We start from the raw sequence: 14,183 nt of genomic DNA, 5'->3' as shown, positions 1-14,183 counted from the left end.
CATACGCACACAATCATCACGAACAGATGCTTCAAACTATCTGTGCGTTTCGATGTGGTCGTACGTCATGCTTGCGGTGTTTTAATATCGCGGTTTTTCTTCCAATGAAGGAATCTCGAATAATAATACGTAACGCAATGCTGACATCTTGAAAACAAGTTGACAAAGACAAGTGAAAAGAACTTTAGAATTGAATTTCAGAAAGACAGCGAATGAGAGCGAGAGAGATGAGTAAAGAGAGAAGTTTTCAGATGCCGCGCGCGAGTGTGTGTGTGCCATCAAACTTATATGGGTAATGTGTATTCCAACAATATCATTTGGAACGAACGGTTTTGAAAGTTGTTTGATAACGGAATGGTGTAATTGCAAAGAAATATTCATAATTTAAATAAACAATTTGCATTTGAAACTATCTGTCCAGAAGTACAATTCGAAAATAAAGAAGAATCATGTGTACTTTATTTTCCGTTCTGTTTTCAACAGCAATTCTTCAAAACACATGAATTGCGTGGTATCAGAGTACAATGGATTTTGGCGAAGCAAAAAGATAATATCATCTGTTCAATTTGGAATTTCAAATTTCTGTTTTCTTTCCTTTGTCTCCGCAATAGGGGAAGGACCCGGCGATTCATTGTGTTTGCATTTTTTTTTATCTGCGATAGAAATGATTTCCGATTGCATGACACAAATGAACCGAATCGCCCAACATAGCACACATAACTGTTCATTGTTCATGCTTTTCTCAGAGTCTGTTTATTTATTCGTTGGCGAAAATCTTTGTTCCTACTACACGAACGAGATGATCTTTTGCATAACAAACAAAAACCAAGCCGAATACTGTTTTGAGAGCACACAATGTAAACAATAATTTGTAATGAAGTTAAAACGACGACACAATTTCTTTTATGTTGATCGTTGAATAAAGATTCTTTTTTTTCCGCTCGACACGCAAGAGTACAGGAAAATTGAAAACAAACGCTTGAAATCGTAACGAAAATAAACTTTGGTAAGAGCAAAAAAAAAACGGGAGCGGAAAAACTGCAAAAGCTATGGCGATCAAAATCGGATGAGCGAGAAGTGAATATTCGGTGTGTGCACGACACTGTGTGCATTTTCTTGAATGGATTTTTTTTTCAGCGATATTTCTCAGACGATATTTTTAGATGAAAAATTTTATGAGATTGATACACTTAACATCGTGCCTCAACGGAGAAACGGTGTGTGCGTCAAACATCTGAATGATCTAATTCGGCCAACATTTTATGTGAGGTGTTTATTTTATTTGTGCAAATGAGCGATTAAACCATCAACATTTATCATCATCGTTTTACGGTGACTGACCGTTATTTCAACACAGGTTTTAAAAGTGTTTACAATACGATCGATCAACATTTCCTCAAATGGATTCGCTGAACACACGATATGACTTTATTATGAGATCACATCATTACATTTGTAACACAGTGGATTAAATGTCTTATGGTTAAACACATCAAATTCCAATATAAAAACTTTATCTCTAGGCGATTGTTTATTTTATTTTGTTGCCTGTCTTGTTTTTTATAATTTTCAACAGAAACGACGAATTTTAATCCAGTACACAGTCTGACGGATATATACATGAGACTCCGTACACGAAATGTAAACCATTTAAAAGTGCAAATGTGCACAATATAATTTAATTAGTATTTGAAAAATTATTATGAAACGCGCAACATGTTTACTTATTCATAAAATGAAAGCGTTGACTGTCTCTAGTGGCAGCGGATTTGCAGAAATGCACGAAAATTCAATATCCTTGTCATTAAATGGAGTGATGTGAATACTTAAAACTTTATGCAAATTTGGAATTAAATCAAGTCGTTGGATGTGAAAATGAATAAAGTTTACCACAAAAGACAAAAACTTTTATTTAGAATTGCAATTTTCCGTCAAATTTAAATGAACAAGTATTAAGAAATGCGTCCGATGTTCGGTCGTATGTGTGCGAGATACAACAGAAACTTTCACGGTTACGAAATATAAATGCATCACACATTGCAAACTGGGCCAAAGCGCATCACTCTCTATGCCAACAGACCTGCTTAAATATTTATAGCGTGAACTGAAACAACTGTTTCGGACTTGTCACTTTACGATCTCATTAACTCGAACACTAAATCCTTTTTCTTTTTTCCATTTCCAATCCCTCGTATCTTACGCTTCTTTGATGAAGAAAAAAAACAGAACAAAATGTAAAGCACGTCTTCAGCGAATGAAAAACGCCTGAACGTATGCAATTCCATAAAGAATTTTAATGGCTCGTCGCCAGGCGAATATTAACGTTATCGAATGCATTTTCTACATTTTCTATTTATTATTGTTTTTTTTTTGCCCGCAACAAACTTATAATGAAGTTATTAACAAATATAATGGCGAACGATGAAAAAAAAAAACGACGATAAATCTAATAACTTAAAATGGAATTTTTTATCTTTCAATTTGTTCAACTTACGTGCGCTTGATGTTGTCGGCTTCGATTGTTTTCCCGGTGTTACAACGGCTGAATCTCGACTGAAGCTCAAGTGACTATCTTTGCTGCTGTCGCGTTCGATGCTTCTGTTTCGAATATTTAATGAAAATGGTAAAGAAACAAGTGAGCAAAAAAAGAACACAATTGACAAACGTGATATGATTTAAAGTAAATGGAGAAAGACAGAGAAAAAATTGCATTTTAATTCTTAGAGAGATAGACTTTAACTATAATTTATGAACGAACAATGCAAAAGACGACAACATCGTATACAGTGTTCCGTTTCGATACGAAAAAGAGACACTTTAATACAATAAACGGCTTGTGCGCGCCTAATGTTGTTGTTGCATGCTGTCGCCGATTGCAGAAGTGACTTTGTACTTTTGTGGCTTAAATTCCAATTGCTAATTGAACATTTACGGTGCTTTTCATACATACGAGCACATTGAAAGAGATGACACACTGCATTTAATGGCTATTAAGTAATCAATAGGTTAATCTATGCAATTGAATTGTTCGTTTTTTTAAAAAAAAAAACAAAATTACATTGTGTGTTTTCAATTTAAAAGTTGAGCGGATTTCATTAAACGAGCTCGTTTCGAATGTAACCATTTCCTCGTGTGCTTAACTAGCATGCTCTGTTGCAAATATTTGTTCTAATACCGCAAAAAACACGAAAATCAATTTGGTTCGACCGCCAAAAAAAACATCGGCAATATTCACATTTTCAAAACAATCTATTCTCGACTGCTTTCGAAATAACAGCATTTTGCACGATTAAAAAAAAGCAAAACGTACGAGTTTATTTGAGTTTTCAGTCGTTTTCTGTCTAATTAAAATAAGTTTTCTACGTTTTTTTTCTCTTTGTCAATCGCCATCTCATCATCTCTCTTTTATTATGCACATAATTTTGAATTCAATTTACGAACTATGTGAATAAGACCGCCCATAAATGAAAAATGACTTGTCGCTAAACATGAATTTTCTACTTCGCTATCAGATCAAAGAAGCGATGCATAGAGAAAATGGTTTCGAATAAAGCGACTCATTCATTATCATAAAACAAAAAATATAACGGCCATTAAAATTGAATGATATCATTAAAGTAGCAGCGAGAGTAAATGAGCAATTAGACTATAAATCAATTCAATTATATGATTCCCAGTTCCAACATACATCAACAATCACCATTTGAAAAAGTAGTATAAGAGTTCAGCGTTTGAACTTTTTGTTTTAAAATCATTTTTATTATCTTCAAAATGCTGTTGTGTTTGCATTGCATGTTTCATTTACAAATAGAAAGAAAACGATGCGTATTGTGTACGTTTTTTTATTTTTCCCGAATTGTCAGACGATTATCAATATGATAACCTTTTTTGCTAGGCCAAGTGAGAAAAAAAAGCGCATTCCATCAATCGAAAACAAATAGAAAAACGCAAAAACCCTGGCAGTGTTCTCAAATCGGTATTAAAATTAGCGTACTTGTTTTCATGCAATCGCTTTGAGGCAAATTCACCGAACGTGCCCGCTTTGTTTGTGAATTCTAACATTGTAGCGTCCAAACAATTGCATGTGCAAAATATTGCACAACATTTTAATTATTATGGGAAGGAGAATGTGCGTGTGATATGTGCCGAAAGAAATTTTAACGGTGCTACTTAGATAGATTGGTTTACACTATTATTTACGAGATGTACAATTTCAAAATACAACAAACTCGAATGACAAGTGAAGATCGCGACGCGCTTGCAAATCAAATAAGAGAGGAAGAAAAGAAATGAAAAGAAAAAACGAAAAACTGAAACTAAATCATTTATTCAAGTGCTTTGGTGCGCATAATGCGCCAGAATACTGAGTATACGGTTATATTTTCGTTATGCTTCATGATTTAAAATACGCGCACACACGAATATGTGTGTCAATCGGTTTCGGGCACTGCTGACACAGACGGGCCGAATAGCAATGCATTTAAAATTTATTTAAATTCCTTTCGCAAAATAACAAATAATAATTATTGAAGCGAAAATATATAGGTAATGAATAGTTTGAATACATAAAATCATGGTTGATGCCAATCACATATATGCGGTACATTGATTTTTATCGAGAAGAAACCGTTTTTGATACATATACCATACATATTGCGGATTGGGCGCGCGCTTTCAAATGAATTTCAAATTGAATTAAGAACAATGTTAATTGGTTCACTTCATTCATATTTTAAGATAAAAACTTATATGCACAAGAGTTTTATTAAATATAAAACGGGAGATACATGAAGATGTACAATAATAATTGGATGTATTGTTTGTGCGGTGACATGTGAATGAATGGAATGAATTGTATATGTTTAAATTTAAGCGATGCTATCTTTATCGCAAACACAAAAATTCCATCACAATTTATGATTTAATGATGAAAAAAACAATGTCTTTGCGCAGTTATACAGCATCAAATGCCCGTTGCTTCGGATGATTTCAAGTATATTCTGGTAAACAAACGGATTTTTTGTGTGTATGTTTTTTTTTCGACGTCAAAACGTCATTTAAACACACACATTTTATATACCAATCAATATTTAAATCAATCCGTTGAGGTCGTTTTGCACATTCTTATGCTTGGAGTTTGGCAAGCAAAAATGTTTATTTAAAAGTGAACGTAGCTCGGTTCAAAGTTGTGAATTACCACCATAGCCACCAAGCAGCCATATTTTATTGAATAAAACATTCATTGAGAATTATGTTTAAAAACATAAACACAGTTTGAACAAAAACCTACAGAAAATCATCGTTTTTTCACGCCTGTTTTTAAACTTGGTTCAGCAACGTCGAAAATTTAGCAAAAAAGAGAGAGAAAGAGAAAAATAAATATTAAACGTAGTTTCGTAAAGCGTCTCGTTTTTTGTTTGATTGAAACGCAGCAGTTATTGCATATGTTCGTTGTTGCTGGCGCGACAAAAAATATTGAAGGATCAGTCTCTTTGCTTCGCATCATTAACTAGTTCTGCTTATGAAAAATGACCATTTGCCATTAGGTTTTATGATTATTGCCGCTAAATTGTTATATCGCAGCAGCGCGTCAATCCAACAACAATGTTCAGCGCACGAAAAAAACACTAGCAAGACTGTTCATATCAGCGTCAATTTTACTATGTGAAACCTAGATAATTATCAATATCTAACGATCTAGCCTTTGCATGCTGTGTATATATGTCTACGTCTATCTATGTCTCTGTTTTCATATCTCGCGGTTTTTCTCTTTTGCACGCGATTATATTAGCGTTTTATGAGATTATCGGTCGAAATAGAAACGATGCCAAGAAGAAATATTGTGTGAACACGTATTGCTGTGTACACATTAAAACAAAAGTGCAAAGCCACAAAACGTACAAACATCACAATAGAAATAAACAATAATAGCGCGCCAATACGAAGTATCGGATAAAATAAACAGAAAATTAGAAAATCAATCATCGGAAAGTACGAACCTTTTTGTAATTCCATGCGATGATTGTCGAGTGACCGTTGGTGATGCGGATGATTTGGTTGAAATCAATGACGAATTACCCGAATCACTTGTTGTCGATTGTTGTTCATTTGTTGTGGTCTTTGAATTTGGTGAAGCACGTTTTATACCACATGTTACTTTTGATTTCACCTCACTGTATTTTACTGTTTTCACTTCGGCTTTATTTAGTGCAATTTTATTCATGACCGCATCCCATTTATTTGGTACGATTTTGCGTACGTGCACTGCAATCGGCGATTGATCACTGGTCATATTGATTGTATTGGCATTTTCACAATTACTATTTCGACCATTTTCAATTGGTGATTTTGAGCCTGGCGATGTTGATGATATTGATGGGGATTTTTTTAAACCACACACAACACTTGTACGATTTTTTACACCAATCGATTTTGATTCACGTTTTCCAACTGATTCATTTCGTTTGCTATGACCTGATCCAGTGTCATTTTTAAATTGTTTACGATTTGGACTGAAGCGTTTCACTTTTGGTGTACTTGATTTAAATTGAGGTGCAGCTGTTTTGCTATTGCTATTGTCATTGTCAGAGCAAATGATCGAATGAAGTTTACACGATGTATTTTCATTATTATTTGACGACGACGGCAACGATGACGACGCCTCACTGATAACCAGCTGAGCATGATCCCCACCACCGTCGTCAATGTTCGGTTTTTCACACAAACAAGTCGTAACGCTGTCGTTTATTGTCGTTGATGAACTATTCGAAATGTTTGACATCGCTGCTATCGATTGATTTGATTGTGTTGGTAGCGAAGCCCATGGTTGTTTTTGCATTTGTTTTGTATTATTGTCTGCATCAGTTTTTGGCATCGATTTTTTGTTTTCATTAATATTTGCATATTCTGAACTTTTAATCGTTTCGGTTGAGCCATCGGGTGACATATCACTTTCATTTTCATTTTGTGAATTTGAATTTGAAGGAACATCATCACGATGATCAACATCTGTATAAACACCGCTTGATTCCATCTCATTTTCTGGCTGTGCTTCGTCAATGAATACATCAGCACCTTGAGCATTGTACATATGACCGTCGATAATTTGTACACGACGATCACCACGATGAAAAATGTCCACATCGGCATCACTTTCGGTGAAGAAATCCGAATCGGTCATTGGATCCTGACGTCGGCAAACAACCGGAACATTTACATCATGAGCGGCATACAATTTATTTTGACGAGCATTGTGAACGCGTCGCATTGGCGATTCAGCACCACGGCTGGCCGGTCGTGACATTTCACCATCGGCATGATATCCATTGTCGAGGCTTGCGATGCTCGTAACACTTGTAATAAAACTGTTTGTCACTTTTGAGGTAGTTGATTTTGTCATTTGGTCAGTTTTTGAGTATGAATCGGTTTGTGATGGGCCATCATTGTCACAAACGATTGATGATGGTTGCAGTGTTAAATCGACATCTTCAATTTTTGATGAATCAATTGTTTTCACTTCAATCGTGTCCAATGGCAAATCTTCGGGCGATGGTGTTTGATCAATACGACATTTATGCGGTTCAATTTTCGCTGGCAAACTTGATGGCAATTCAATTTTCATATTTGTCGCATTTGTGTCCAAAAATTCAATCATTTGATCGGGTGTTAAAATTCCAAGGCTCTCTTCCATGTCGTATGAATGTGGATTGTAGTTGACTAATGGTGAGCTATCTTGAGCAGACGTCGCCGCCGATGAATCACACAATTCAATCGAACAATCCAATGTGCATTCGGGCAATTCTAAACCAAGTGAAAAACGCTTTTTAGCCACCAATAGATCCTCACTCAACGCACCAGTTCCACCTATTTGAATTGGCTGGGATTTTTCCACTATTCAAATAAAAAGAAAAGAAAAGAAACGAAAACAAAAAAAAGCACATATTCAGTTATATTCCAAGACTTTCTTTGCATGTACATTTTTCATTTATCTTTTTTTTCTCAATTGCATAACCGTAGAAGACAAAAAAGGCAACAGCTACAACAAAATGCCAGAAGAAGAGAAAACTAATAATAATGAGGCACAGTTACTAAAATACTTACCAATGATATTTTTCGTTAGATTTCCATCTGTATCGTTAGTGCAAATGGTTTTGGTAATGTTGGGTTTGTTTGAATCATCATTTTTTAGCTCATGTTCCGCTGCATTAGAGTCCAGTGTTAGAGTTACATTGCAATTTTTTGTTTCTGGATAGAATGCATCATTCTGTTCAACGGTTTGTGTTAGATCGAACACGCGATTGTTGCTGTGCATCGTTGCATTCGTTGCACTATCTAATTTAGTGGCATCCGGTGCAAAATGGTTGCTTTGTTCGAATGTTGTGTTATCAAATGTAAATGTTTGTAATTGGTCCACTTGTGATTCGCTGAAATCTACACTTTTTCTACCAAAAAATGTTAAATTTGACTTTCTTGCATCGGAATGTGTAATGCTTCGACGTGGCGTTGAGTTCATTGGCATCACATGTGTAACTGACATAACTTTTTGCCCTGCCGCCGACGAAGACGACAACGATGATGATGATGACGACACTTGCATCAGTTTCCGTTTGGCTGAATTCATTGGTTCCCCTGGAATGGGCGATAGACTTCGTTTAAATGTACGCTCTTTGTTAAGCTGGAGATTTGTTTGGTTTATTGTGTCATTTGGTTGTGATGATGATGGTATGGATGCCATCGGAATATCGTGTGTTATCGATAGTTTTGCCTGTGCATCATCACAAACGAATGTATTTGATCTAATTAGAGTTCGATCCATAATGGCATCGTTATTCTTTTCCGATTCAATAACTGGTTTGGTTACATTCATTGCGGTGCCTCTTGTGAGTTCCATGGTTTCATTTATAATGCGGACATTGTTTTGCGAAGGCAACAGTTGTGACGTTCTCTGCGGGTTTGTGTTTCGAAACCGCGGTATGGTTTTGATTTGCACTTTATTTGCCACACCAAAACGGTGCAACAGTGATTTTCGTGGAAATGAATTTGATGGTATCTCTTCGGAAATAATTGGATTCGCTTCGGGTTTGAACGAAGTTCGAGTTTTCGATGAAATTCCATTCACTTGTGGTCGGGCCAATTTTGATATACCTATGCTTTGTCGCGTAAAACCACCCGGTTTCGGGATTCGTGTTACTACCGATGACGATGTACCACTTTCGAAACGAGGAATTTTAGTTTGCTTCGATTCCTATGAATAGAACAATGAATACACAAAAACAAACACATAGAATTATTTCGAGTCAATTTGTATCAATTACTTTGTTCGAAATTAACAGCCGACAAACAAAGAATAAGCGTTTATATTGCGATTACACAATCACAGACAGAACATGACATCATTTTGGATAATATTAAAAAAATGACATGAAATGAATATTATTTTTTTTGCACGCAAATAAGACTCGTGTATGGAAGGGAGTTGGCAAATGGCCCATTTGAGTTCTTCAAATACACTTTCAATGTGTGACATACATCGCCGGTGACAAATTATCACTTTTTTCATTCGTCAAAACTAACAATTTTCACTTGATTCCTTCATATGCGTGTACTCAATGTAGTTATAGCCCCATTATTATAGTTATTTTCACCATGATCGATTGCTTTTAATAACAACAACGATCAAAGCAGGAACATGTTCACACCAACTCAAAGAAAACCAGTTTCATTTACGAAATCTTCATTTTCAACTAACAAATGGTTTTGCTTTCAATTTCAAACAAAAAAAACTGTTTTATTTGTGGTTTTCTTCATTTGTTTGGTTATTTCCATTCATCCATATGTCGTGCGTCGAACATATTCAATAAACTTATTATCGGTGCGAATGAACGTATAAAATGAAACAAAATGTACTGTTTAAACTAGCCGAAAAAAATCGGTCTTTTTGTAATTCTTCCTTTTTTGTGCCCATGAATGTGCGTCGTAGTAAAAGACGTACATTTAACAGAAATAAAAGTTTGAAAAACTCGATATTTACACGTAGTTTCACACATTTAAATGCATTTTGTTCAGTATAACAAACAATATAATCCGATTTTTGTATTCTTGCACACTTTATGTAAATTGGCGATTCTTTACGTTGTGTGTGTTCTTGAATTTGATTTCAAACAAATGGATGGATGTATGTGTTTTAATTAAATGATATATACGTGGAGCGCGACGCGCGTTGTGTCTTTGTCGTTCGCCAGAACGCAACTGATCGATGATTGAGTGTGTCGGTACATATTCAATACACCACCAAATGAAAGACAGCGCGTACCAAAAGCAAAAACAACATTAACAACAACAATGGCAGCAAAAACAAAAAAAGTGCACGATTGAAGTGGTGCCGGTCTGTATGTTGTCTATCGAACGATAAAGTACAGAAGAAGACGGCGCGGCGCGGAGACCAAACGTTAAAAAAGTAGTATGGCAACAACAAAACGATATTTGCATGGAAGCGTATGCATGTTAACTGCTGCCTTTTTTTGTTCGTCATGTATGCACGGGCATCGTGAATGAACACCATTTTTTTCGTATACATTTTTGTGTGTGTTTTTTTTTTTGTTATTTGTTTGATGTTGTTGTTATTTTTTGCTTCTAACTTTGTGCTCTGTTTTCTACGATTTTCCCTTCCGACGATTCTCTTTCTCCATTTATTATTTTGTAGTGCTTCTGTATGGCAATCTATTTGAGCCGGCAATGACGGTGTTTATTGCATGCTCTTCTTGCTTCGTTAAATGAATACAGCACAACGACACCTGAACCACTATACAAAGACTCAATGCTATAACGATTTAAACGCATACATTTTATTCGCTTATACCGGTGAAACGATTATGACCAATAAAAGCAAAAGGAAATCATTTCTCACTCAAAAACGACTCCAGTAACCATGTACAGTGCGCACATATCGAATGAGAAAAACTATTTTTAACAACAAGGCAATTGACCTGAACTATGTCGTCGTGCTGCCCAACGATAGATAAATCAAATAAATATGTTCTCGTTTATCAAGAAACTGCTTTCACTGCTAACGTGAGAAAATCTAATTGCTTAACTAGCTTATGGTCATATAATCAATTCATGCGGAATGAGTTTTTATTACTTTCCGCCAAAAAAAAAAAACAATTTGTGGAACTTGAGATGGATTTTGTTAGTTGATAATATGTAACATGAGATGATGTTTTTATCTTATCATTATGTTTTTATTACTTTTAATGATTTTTTGTGTTTATTTAATTCATTTGGGTGACTATAAAACTGTAGATTTTGACAGAATTGAATATAAAAATGACACATCATGATGTAAGTAAAAGTGAGTTGTGCATGACGTAAAAAATGTATTAAAATCGATTGTGCTTGCAAAAACGACCGAAAAAAATCTAATCAATAAACGATTAAACGTAATAAAAAAAAGTCACACATTAATTATTGACGTGTACATCTAAAAACAGCCACGAACGAAACCAAAAAGAAAGTCAGCCACAAGAGAACAAACCGAAACGAAAATTGCATCTACAAAAAAACTTACCCCCTGAAGGAATGAAAAGCGTTCTCAACAAAAAAGGAATCTAAAGAAACTTCTTAAACTACAACTTTTCAGCGTAAATGTTCAAAAAGTTGAGCAAGAAATTTGTTGTTTTTCCATATATGTATGAATAAAGATTAGGCAAAAACTCGCATCTATTTCAATCGAAGAAAAAAAGAGTTGAGAGAATAAAAAAATTCGAGTTAAACTGACTGATTTGCGGATTAAATTTTTTTTTCTGCGTGCGAAGTGACGGCTATGAGACAAGATTGAGATAAGTGGTGCAGTTCAACAGTTATCATATTTATACAAAAACAAATCGTTATCTAATCAAATCGACACGATAGTGTCTGATGCTGAATTGCCGTCAGCATTCGCACAACACTTCAAATATCTATAAATGATGAAATATTTAATTCAGTTGATTGCATTCAATATTTTTCCAGCTGAATTTTTCTGCAATCGATTTTGATGGCTAAATAAATTTGTTTTCTTGTTCTGTGTTTGAAAAACAAGCGTTAGACAGAGACCACCGAACGGAATCGACAATCGAAATTATTATGTAATAAATGGATTGCAACGAAAATGTCTATATAAATGGCAAAATGTAACAGTCGCATATATGCGAGTTCATACATGAATTAATATTTCAAAGCAAAATGACTCGCGCACATTAATCGCACAATGTGGAAAATATGTAGTATGTTTACTAATATGTTTTTTTTTAAATAAAGGAAGTAATAGTATGTTTGTCTTTTGTTTTTGTTTTTTTCGATGGGGGGAAAACTAGTAATAGAAAATTAGTATTAAATAGTATGTATTCAAAAATCGATTCGTACTTCTGCCATTTTTATGAAAATTTGCTTGCGTCAATAACGGCAATTCAATATTCCTTGTTGAGCGTGTACTTTTTATTTCGATTGTATGACAGCACGAACAAAATATTACAATCCACACTCTCTCTCTTTCTCTTTCTCTGCGTCTCTTTTTTTCTGTACTGGTGCTCCCGATTTTTCGTGTCCAATTCGGCCGTGTGATTTTTCTATTGCATTTTTCGATGTGAAACGTGAGATCAACACCACTGTTAACGGTACACTTCGTGTTTTATTTTATGCCTATATTTGCATTTTGTCCACTGTTGGTAAAACCGTTTCGCTCTCTCGCTCTCTTTTTCGATTCAGTGACCAATTTGTGCCTGTAAAAACTTTGCCATCTGACAAAGTGTCATAGTATGACTTTCTCCAACACACGCGCACACAACGAATAAACAACACGGATTGAGAAAATATGGTCGATACGGAGCAAACCAACAAAAAAAAAAATATGTTACACTTGAAATAATTTCAGATTTACACTAAATATAGAAGTAATTTCGAGTACGATTACTTTTATCAGCAATAATTCTATTCAAAATCGTTGAGCTATTCACTACTTTGAAATGTCGTTTGCATTTATGATTGATATCAATTCTCTTCTTTTTTTGGCGCTCACATTTGCCACAATGAAATTCGTGATTTGGTTGATTGTCCTTTTTTTTATACTCTTTAAATTGATTCAATCTTTCTGCATCTTTCAGAAACTTTTCACTATTTTGAATAACTCGTGTATCGTATTCGTTTTCGTGTTCGAAAAATTACAATTCGTTTTCCTTCTCTTTCTAGAATTTGCAAAGAAAAAAAATTGCTTTTCGAAGAAAATATAATTCGTTCAGTGACGTTAAATCAAACCGTCCGACTGAGTGACTTCCTACACACTGAATGTGTGCTGCTGATGGAAAAATCGCTTTAGCGTGCTATAGCATCGACCATATTGTTGTTGGTATATTGTACCTTTTTGGTACGTGCGCTGTTGTCTGTGTTTACCAATATATACATATAAACACGTATAAAAGTGTGTCGCCATAGAACACAGCACACTCAACGTGGATTTAATCGAAGAAGAAGAACAAAAAACAATATAACAAGGAATATAGCGTGTACATGTACACAGTACAATGCATACAGCGCAAATAAAATCACTCACTCAGCATTACATTCTCAAAAAATACGTATATTTTCCAATTTTACCCCTAAATTATTCGGCGTATAGTTTGTATTTAAATGCTCTCACGTTTATACCATATATATCGTTTCAATAATAAAAAAAAAAGTCATGAAGAGGACTATTGAAGAGAAAGAGACTTGTTTGTGTTGAACTCAATTGAACGCAATTCATGTTCTATGTGTTTGAATCAAGTTATATGGACGTTTTGTCATGAATAAAATTCATGCGCATTATCTATAGATATTTTGGTTGTAGAGTTGTGTGCGTTGACTGCGATGAGACTGTGTAACCAGCTGAAATATAGCCGTACTCGAATAGAACCGATTCACCTACTTGTTTCGCATTATTTTGATAAAATACAAATTATGTGGTTTTGTTTGATTTTCTACCGAACATTAGCCGATTTCTTCTTCGGATTCATCGGAACATCATTTTTTTTCATTGCGAAATAAGTTTGTATTAGATCAAACACATGATGAAAACAAACATAAAAGATAGACACCGTTTTTGCTTCATTAATGTAAAAAAAAAATATTGTATTGATACACTTTAAGCCAAATTACAGTCATTTATAATA

The 14,183-nt window shown here is 34.7% G+C and overlaps 1 protein-coding gene across 2 annotated transcripts in view; it reads right to left on the bottom strand.

Moving 5' to 3' along the window:
* Positions 1 to 13,304, bottom strand: part of LOC116341438 — a 29,491-nt gene extending 16,187 nt beyond the window's left edge. The window contains exons 1-4 of one of the 2 annotated variants that reach the window (XM_031768543.1): positions 12,403 to 13,304; positions 8,101 to 9,244; positions 6,000 to 7,890; positions 2,495 to 2,598 (exon numbers count right to left, since the gene is read on the bottom strand). In XM_031768543.1, the coding sequence (XP_031624403.1) occupies positions 2,495 to 2,598; positions 6,000 to 7,890; positions 8,101 to 9,244; positions 12,403 to 12,411 (3,148 nt within the window). In that variant the 5' untranslated portion in view covers positions 12,412 to 13,304. Of the gene's footprint in view, positions 1 to 2,494; positions 2,599 to 5,999; positions 7,892 to 8,100; positions 9,245 to 12,402 lie in introns of both variants that reach the window. The other variant, XM_031768544.1, reaches the window with a different exon arrangement.
* Positions 13,305 to 14,183: the final 879 nt, after the last annotated feature.

This window comes from Contarinia nasturtii, unplaced genomic scaffold, assembly GCF_009176525.2.
Source record: "Contarinia nasturtii isolate CC-2019 unplaced genomic scaffold, AAFC_CNas_1.1 Cnas_scaffold_695, whole genome shotgun sequence".
In the NCBI taxonomy this organism is placed as follows: Eukaryota; Metazoa; Arthropoda; class Insecta; order Diptera; family Cecidomyiidae; genus Contarinia; species Contarinia nasturtii.
This window is presented reverse-complemented; position numbering and strand designations above follow the sequence as displayed.